The 9590-nt window shown below is 31.2% G+C and overlaps 1 protein-coding gene across 3 annotated transcripts; it reads right to left on the reverse strand.

The window, feature by feature from the left end:
* Positions 1-1434: 1434 nt before the first annotated feature.
* Positions 1435-6767, reverse strand: LOC100246224 (uncharacterized). 3 transcript variants are annotated; one of them, XM_002278327.4, is made up of 10 exons: positions 6643-6767; positions 6130-6374; positions 5829-6033; positions 5066-5156; positions 4821-4966; positions 3515-3758; positions 3304-3408; positions 3001-3183; positions 2716-2920; positions 1435-2275 (listed from the first exon to the last, which is right to left on the reverse strand). In XM_002278327.4, exons 2-10 carry the CDS (start codon positions 6347-6349, stop codon positions 1788-1790), a joined length of 1887 nt encoding a protein of 628 aa, XP_002278363.1. In that variant the 5' UTR covers positions 6350-6374; positions 6643-6767; the 3' UTR covers positions 1435-1787. The 3 variants fall into 3 exon arrangements, with proteins under 3 accessions (XP_002278363.1, XP_010651642.1, XP_010651643.1); XM_010653340.3 differs by having other exon boundaries at positions 6543-6684; XM_010653341.2 differs by lacking the exon at positions 6643-6767 and adding an exon at positions 6484-6636.
* Between the last annotated feature and the right edge of the window lie 2823 nt (positions 6768-9590).

Below are 9590 nucleotides of genomic sequence, written 5' to 3' on the forward strand. Positions count from 1 at the left end.
TCATAATTAAAAAATTTAAAAATAAATTAACTAAAGTAAAATTTTATATATTTAAAAATTATAAAATTTAACAATATTTTATAATTAAAAAATGAATATCAATTTCTCAAATATAAAATTATAAAAAAAATTATTATGATCATAATTAAAAAAAATTTAAATAAATTAACTAATGTAAAATTTTATATATTTTAAAATTATAAAATTTAACAATATTTTTATAATTAAAAAATGAAATAAAATTTTGAACAAGGTATAGACCCAAAACTTTGTCCTTACTCCTTAGTCCCCATTTTATTTACATTTTTTGGGCCTATTTTCTTTGAGTTTGGGCCATTTCATTTCGTGTTCCACTAGCTTAATTGGTGGAAACCGGGACTAGCCCACCGAATTGAACCAACTAGGGTTTTAGAGGAGAGCATATAGGCTCATGTTCTCTTCGGGTTAAGTCAGTTATTAAGTCACTTTTTAAGTTATTAAATTGGCTTACTGTTTTTGTAAATTGATGTTAATTATGGTTGAAACTTCTCTTAAATTACTTATGAAGTTAATGATCATTAAATCAAAATTTTCTTCTTTTCTTTTTTTTGGTAAATTTTATAATAATTTTTTTTTACCAATTAGTTATAAATTTAATAAATATTAAATCAAATTTCTTTGTTCATAGAGTAACTTCTATTTTTTACATGCGTCCCTACTTAAACAATAGACTTGTTTTTATTTATGAAAATTTGATTTTTTTTAAAAAAAAATATAAAACTTAACTTTATCTATTAAAAAAAATATTATATTTATTTATTAAAAAAATAAAAGAGAAATTCAGCTTATAAAAAAAAAAAAAGTATTCAAACGGGAGTTTGGTTTATTAGAATTATTATTATTATTATTATATCCTTTACTGTGTAACCCAATTCTAGTAGCTCTCTAGAGCTTCCCGACAAAACTTGGAAATGCCAAAAACATCTCAACCTCTCACAAAAAAAACAATAAATAAATAAGAAAATACAAAGAGTTTTAGTGAGAAAAATCCAGAAAGTCCAAAAAAAATCAACATAGTGTCAAAACACCGGTCCAAACACCAAGAAAAATCCAAATGAAGAGGCAAAATAAATAATCAAAGCCCAAAGAATATACAAGCCCAAAAAAAATATAAGAAAAGTCAAAATTCAATTGAAATGATAATTCTAAAACATCATATTAAGCCCAAATCTCAAATCATAAATCAAATCCAATTTACAAAAGAGCCCGACTCAATATTTTGAAAATATTAAAAACTATTTAATATCATATATATATATATATAATAATAAAAAAAATTATAAGAATGCTAACATGCGTACGTGTGCATGTTTCAGTGTTCCTTCGTAAACTTACAATACAACAAAAATTGGATCTGACATTCATCCTCCATAGGAGAAATGAAGAAAGGGCCCAAAAGCACAATATATAAATGCTATATTAGGATTCAAATCCAGATTTATAGTACATTATGAATGGGTAGCGATTGAATAAATTATAAGTGTCATGCTATCGCAAACTTGCCACTCAATTCTTAATCTTAATCTCTGGTACACATCTCAGGGATGCTGAATACCATTCACAGCTCCAGGTTGAAATGGATATTGCTTGAAGCATGAGCATCCTCTACTACTCTGTTTAAATAGCATCCTTGCATGTTAAAAACAAACAAATGCAGAAACCACATTCTATGAAAAGGTACACATAGAAAAGGAAAATGAACTCAGAAAGTTTTAATTGGATAAGTATCGCCCTTCCCAATGGGATTTCTAGATCTGCTTGGTGGGTTTAGTCGTTAGACCAAACCCAAAGGGAAATAGAGGGTCATAGTGTGGATCACCAACATTCATGGGGAGCTGCTCCACTGTCTTGAACCAAGTTCGTGCCAGCTTTCCAGTGAATCCATAGTCACCAAACAGCACATCTGCAACACCTTGGCCTTCAGTTCCCGGAAGCCAAGCAGCTACAAGTGCATCTATTTTTGCTAGATAGGGCTGGATCACAACAGGGCGGCCAGAAACGATAACAACGACACATTTGACAGCTGCGCAGACATTGGAGATGGTGCTTGCACCAGGTTCAGCTATTGTCAGACTCATGCTATCACCAGCAGTTTCTGCATAAGGAGGCTCACCCACAACAACAATTGCGTATGAGAATTTGTTTGACTTGACGTATTCTAAGTCAGGGTTCTCATTGTAGACAATTTGAGTGCCAGATTCAACGGTATTCTTCACCGCAGTTAGGATTGTGGTTCCTGTTAATTAAAACAGAATTCCATCAGAAAAAAATAATAATAATGCCCTCACAAAATGGATAAAATGCCCCTCAATAGTCCTTTCAGATATGGTGAGAAAACAAACTTTTTGATCTTCCACTTTCTAGTCATAAGGTTCACAGCTTGTTATTAGATGACCACCTCATTATGAAATCCACTGATTATGCATATAATTATGAGACAATTGAAGAGAATAAAATTTCAGGTTTATCTGAGCTATGCTATACGAGCACCCCAGTTCTGCTTAAAATTTCAAGCATTGCCAAAGGTTTAGGCAAAAGAGCATCATCATCTAGCCTGTAAGAAACCACAATGAAGCATATTGACAGAGCAATGAATGAAATTCCTGAATTTTATACATAAAAATGCAATTTTGAGAACTTAGAAACCTATGTTTAAAGTGGGATTTTAAATTGTACCTGATGTTAGGTCATTGCCTCCAAGACCCTGCCATTCAATTGTCCAGCCTCCACATTGATAACCCAAGTTGTCAGCATGACTTCCTGCAACAAGTATCTTTGGTGCTTTCTTAGGAAGGGGAAGTAATGGATTCTTGGCAGATTTACCATTCTTCAGCAGCACAAGTGACTTCCTCACAGCTTCCCTTGCCAACTCTCTATGCTCCTGTTGAGCCACATTATTGATCAACATAGGAATTTGTCACCATCCAGGAAAAATATATTAATGGGGTTGAAATAGCAGACCTGGCTCCCAAGTTGGTTGACCAGGCTGAGATCAGCCATTGGGTTCTCAAATAATCCCATGACAAATTTGACTCTCAGGATCCTCTTCACTGCATCATCAATCCTGGCCATGGGGATGATGCCATTCTTCACCTGGAAGGTTAGATCATCAAGGAATTCTGTGAAGTTGTATGGAACCATGACCTGAAAGATATCCAGAACAAGTACAAAATTCACTATACCTTTGTCAGTTTAAGCAACATTAAATTGTATACTAATATTTCAGGGTTTTATTTATCTACATCACAATGAATTTTGACTGACCATGTCTATTCCAGCACCAACTCCAGCTTCGACAGAATAAGAATAATTAGCATGGGGTGGAGATGTAATCCTGTCAATACCCTGCCAATCCGATATGACAAAACCCTGAAATACATCCACCAAAACACATTATGCCTAGCAATTCTAGTCCTTCATTACAATTAACAACTTGAGACACATGTTGAATAATTTCTTAAATGATTTCCTTTACCCTGAACCGTAGTTTATTCTTGAGGAATCCAATGATAAGATCATGGTTAGCATGCATCTTCTTTCCATTCCAGCTTGAGTAGGAAACCATAACTGTAGCAACACCTTTGCTGATGGAGTTACGATATGCAGGCATGTGGATGTTGAGCAATCCATTAAAATCAATTATAGTGTTATTCTCATTGATGCCCTTGGTAGTACCACCATCCCCCACATAGTGCTTGGCACAAGCTGCAACCTTTGTCCTGAGCCAATTTAAAAAATTAATGAGGAAATCGTTCTTCTCCCTAGTATGCAACAGGACCTTTAACTATGTCAGTTCACAGAATTTCAATAAATTTCCATAGGATTATTAAACAACAATCTTAATTTCAGATGTGCTTCTTGACATGCACAAGCCATAAGAGATTCACCAACCAAGTAAACCTTTCTTAACATGAGACTTTACAGCAGTTGCAGAGGCTCTAATCAATCCTTCTACAGAATCAAATATAGGGAATGATTATGCAAACCAGAAAACATTTTCCAAGTAATGTCTACAGCTACAGCAAGGACAAACAAATCCATCAGATACCTATAGCAAACCCCTTGCATACCCAATTAGAAAAGTTCTGAGAGAAATTAGCACCTAAAAATCTATGATGAACGAAATCCAAAGAAATGCAAACCACTGTTCAAGCAGAAAATGGCTTCTAATGCTTTTAGGCACAACCAGCAGTCAACCTACCAAGTAAAGAATATGAAGCTTTAAGATGGAGAAGCCTTTTGGCATTTTTCTTCCTGTTTCAGTATGCAGTATGCTTAATATTTACAGGATCACATGGCACACCACTAAGGTACATGGATAAGGCCAGTTGAGCAAATTTACAGGAAGCAGTTATCTTTAAATCATGTAAAACTGAACCATACTCCAGAGTATGTTCAAAAGCTACAAACTGCAGACCAGGTAGCATCAGGTCCATCCTTTTGCTCTCATATATTAAAAGTTATGACTTATTGACTGATCATCTCAAAAGTTCATATGCATTTTGTACAGAACTTATATGAAAATGCGTAGAGATCTGACGAGCTCAAATTAATTTATTTAAATGGTGATGTGACTAGCAATGTGACCTCGCTAAAAAAAAACAGAAATTTTAAGACAAAACAATAACAATAATAATAATAATTTGAATAAAGGGACACAATAAAGGAGATTTTCTGAAAGATTCAACACCAAGAATATCAGTGGTTAATAATTCACTTAGTGGAAATAAAAGAGGTTAAAGAAAGGATATATATATATATATCCTTGCTAAATTTCTTACTTTCCACCAACAAAGGGAACACCCTTCTTAGAACCAGCAGGTAAATCTCCTTGCAAACCAGGTATGATCTCGGTCATTGCTTGAACAATTTTATGATCTTCGCTATAGCTTTCATAACACCGACCCCATCTTGGATCCCTGCAAACCTGCATCAACAGATTTCACAGACAAATAACAAATTAGAACCCCAAACAAGCTAAAAAAACTAGGATTTATAACTACTGACTGTGTTATCATGTGGTTACCGCAATACATGGAGCAAAAGCATAGGGAATTCCTGTAGCTCTAACTTCAAGAGCAGTTGCAGCTCCAATCTTCTTCACAAGCTCAGGATCCCTGAGATTTAAAACAATAATAATAATAACAAAAATAAAAACAATATTAGGTTAAGCATAAGCCAATCATGCAACAATAATTCAATCAAATATTCAATTCCATAAAAATATAAATTGACAGCGCCATGTGATTCAAAGATTTACAAAATCAACTATAAACAAGGGTACTCAAGTCCAAAGTTTCAAGTCTCAGTTTTTTCATGCATTCCTTATCCTTTCTTTCAGATACTGAAAATTTTGTATGAGAATTCATGAAAACTTGTGGACCTTTCAAAACATCAAAAGGAGTTTCACATAATGGCTCAAAGCTAAAAGGAAATATCAGCAACCTAAGAAAAGTCATACACATTAAGGGCTATACTATTTCAACTTTCATCTGCTGATTTACTACCATTTGAGGCACTGAGCAAACAGATTCCCCTTCAAATCTAGACGTTAGAAAAGCTTGGATTTGTTAATTCCTTCGCTTACGCCCTTCATCTCTCAGCCAAGTCAATTTAGAAAATTGGTAGCTGCACATCTATTACAGATGGGAATTGGATATCTGGTCCATTTGAACCCAGAACCAGAGGTCCAATGCACACAAATAAATTGAAAGTAACCTCAACTCTAAAGCCCCATTTTGATCAAAGAAACCCAAGCACATGTATACTTGTAGATGCACATCACTTGCCTAGTAGCTCCAAGACCAACATTGTGAGGAAAAACTGTTGCGTTGTACACATTGTTGTGGCCATGAACTGCATCAATCCCATAAATCATGGGAATCCCAAGACGGGTGGATAGAGAACCCTTCTGGAATTCATTCACAACACTCACCCATGTCTCAGGCGATGCTCTCTTGGCCGGGACACTCCCTCCACCACTCAAAATACTCCCTGCACATTGCATAACATTCATTCACCACAAAAACGAAATAAAAAAAGTAAGTGTTCCGACTTAGACGTTGATCAATGATTTTGAATCTGTTTTACCAATGAAGTACTTCTTCATGATATCGGCAGATGCAGCTTCGCGCTCGATCTGCACCATTTGGCCAATCTTTTCTTGTAGAGTCATCCGGGCCATGAGGTCCTTGATTCGAACGCCCAATGGCTGTTTAGGGTCTTTGTACTTGATGTATTTTGCTTCTGTAACAGTTGCCCACAAGCATAACAGCATCAAACCCATCAAGGGCATGGAAAACTTCACCATTTTGAAGGCCTAATGGGTCTTCAATCTGAAGAGATGATAGAGTGAGAAGGTTGAAAAACTATTCAAAGTACTTGTTTCAAAGCTCCATTTAAGCTACAAAAATTGCAGAACTTGGCAAACATAAAAATACTAACAAGTGGAGGAGTAATGTATGTGCAAATGAGAGCAAGAAATGGAAGTACAGAAGATTTGCCTGAAAGGTTGTTGGGTTCGACAAAACAAAACGTTCAATTCAAATTTCAAAAAAAGATAAGAAATGAAAGCAGCTTTCAGCTGAAAGGCTGAACTCTCACCGCGGAAACGACACTTGATTTTGGTGGAGATTCTCCTCCTCTCTCTTATCTTTTCTCTCTCTCCTCCCAATGAACTTTTGAGGCTAGAGTCGCGGCGGAAATGCCTACCAAAAATAACTTTTTCTAGCTGCCAAAAACCCAAAAAAGTAAAAAATGTTTATAATGCCAACTCTCTTATCCAAAATAACTTTTTCTTATTTTGAAATCCCTCGGCCTTTTTAATAATTTATCCTCATTTTGATATTGCATTATATAAAATTTCATGCATACTTTTTCATTCTTTTCATCCATAAATTGAAATGCCTTCAAGTACTCATTTCTAATTAAACTTCACTGATTGGTTCAATTTAATACGATTCAATTTAAGTTAAATTATATTTAAGTTATTAACTTAAAATTAATAATTTAATTTTTATATTAAATATTAAGATTATTTGATAAAATTAATTTAAAACTTAATTTATTAATTTAAAATTAATTATTTAATTTTTACATTAAGTATTAAAATTATTTGATAAAATCAACTTCAAATTCATTTTATATCATCAAATTAATATATTTATCCTAATAAATTTTTTATTTTAAAATATTTATAATTTATTTATAGGTATATACTTTTCTTGTAATAAATCATAATATGAAATATATATAAATAAAGATTATTAAAATATGATGGTTTTTATATTTTTAATAATTATTCAATTTGAATTTGAAAAAGAAATAATTAAAATTAATTTATTATTTAATTTTTTATTTTTTTAAAATGTTTAAATAAGATATATATATATATATAAAAGTTTTACACGCAAGGGTCTTAAATTTTTATGAGGGAGCCCTCCAAGCCCCTCTAAAAATACAAATTTTGAGTTTGGCCATATATCATGTCGGTGAAAATCCTGAAAAATCAGGAAAAAAAATTGGTGAAAAGGGGGCTAGGTGGATACTCTCCATCATGTGTCATGTCGGTCCTAACCGACACATGAAACTTCCCCGGGAAATTTTCATCCTTGGTTATGTCTGAAAAAATATGTCACTCATAATGCAAATCATTATAAAGTTAAAACAAAAACGACTAATCAAGAATAAGGAAAATTCTAAAGTACCTCCTTTCATACCGTACCGAAAAGTTTTTAAGTCATCGGATGTTAAAGATTACATCTTGGCCATCCATTTTAAATTTGAAATAAAAATTCCACTTAGCCGGTTAAGGGAAGAATAGTTGTGGCCTTCCACCGTCTCCTTTAATTTCTTCCTCCATTCTAAACTATTTATTATGGGTTTAAATAAAATAAATATGAGATAAATATTGAGATAAAAATAGAATTGGAAAAAAATAAATATAAAATTTGAAAATATATTTATTAACAAAAAAAATCATCATATATCATAATTACATTATTTTATCTTTAACAAATTATTAAACATTAAAATTCAACATAAAAATGAATATGGTAATATTTTAATATGAAATGAGTATTTTCATTAAAATTCAATATTTTTTATAATCATATGTAAAGCTTAGGTAATTAGATCGTCCTAATTTTTTCCGTACTCTCCAAATTTTACATTTTTTGAATTTAAGGTTTTCAAATTTAAATTACAATAAAATAAATTACTAATACTCTTTTGAGTTAATAATAATAGTATTTTCAAAAATAAATTTGTAATTTCAAAAATTTTAAAACTAAAAATCAATATGAAAAATGTGATGAAAGTACCAAATATATATGTATCACATTTTTCTTACCGTTCTCATATTTTTCGTATCCTAAATTATTTATATTTTTAAATTTTCATATTTACTTTTTAACTGGAAATGACAATAACATAGTTTAATAATATTATTTTGAGTTATTATTGAAAGAATTGTTAAAAAAATTAAGAATAAAAAAATGTAAAATTGGAAATGATGCAAATTATCCTAAAAAAAATTAGAAAATTAAAGCACTAAAAACTTAGAGTGGATATGAAAAATGTGAGAAAATGTATGAAGGTTATAAGGAATCCTTAAATTCTCTATACCCTTCCTCATAAAATATTGTTTATTGATACTAATTAAGCTTAGAAATGATGAAAATTATTTTAATTGTAGAGGGTACGAAGAATGTGAGCAATCCTTACATTCTTCATACCCTACCTCACATTCTCCGTACCCTAAAATTTAACAATTTTTTGAATTTTTTGATTTTTTTTTCCACTTAAAAATAAAAATAATATTGTTTATTGATACTAATCAAACTTATAAATGATGGAAATTATTTTTTAAAAAAAATAAAAAATTAAAATACTAAGTAATTATAGAATGTACGAATAATGTGAGGAATGGTACAAAGAATATGAAGAATCCTTATATTCTTAGCACCTTTCATCACGTTCTCTTTACCCTCAAAAATTTTACAAATTTTTAAACTTTCAAATTTTTTTTTCCACACGGAAATACAATAATATTATTTATCGATATTAATTAAGTTTAGAAATGATGGAAATTACCCTTAAAAGAAATTTTAAAAAATTAAAACTTTAAAAATTGGAGGTGGTACGAAGAATATAAGGAATCCTCATTTTCGTACCCTTCCTCACATTCTTCATACCATTTCTCACATTTTTTGTATCCTCGAAATTTTACAATTTTTTTATTTTTTTCCACTTAAAAATAGAAATGATGGAAATTATCCTAAAAAAATTTTAAAAATTAAAACACTAAAAAATTGGGAGAGTATGAAGAATGTGAGAAAGGGTATAAACAATGTGAGAAATCCTCATATTGTTCATACCATTCCTCACATTCTTCTTCCCCTTGAAATTTTACAATTTTTCATATTTTTTGAATTTTTTTTCACTTGAAAATATAACAATATTTTTTTATTGATATTAAGTAAGCAGATGAAAATTATCCTAAAAAAATTTTAAATTTTAAAACACTAAGTAATTATTAAGGGTACGAAGAA

This window comes from Vitis vinifera, chromosome 6 (assembly GCF_030704535.1).
Source record: "Vitis vinifera cultivar Pinot Noir 40024 chromosome 6, ASM3070453v1".
Classification (NCBI taxonomy): domain Eukaryota; kingdom Viridiplantae; phylum Streptophyta; class Magnoliopsida; order Vitales; family Vitaceae; genus Vitis; species Vitis vinifera.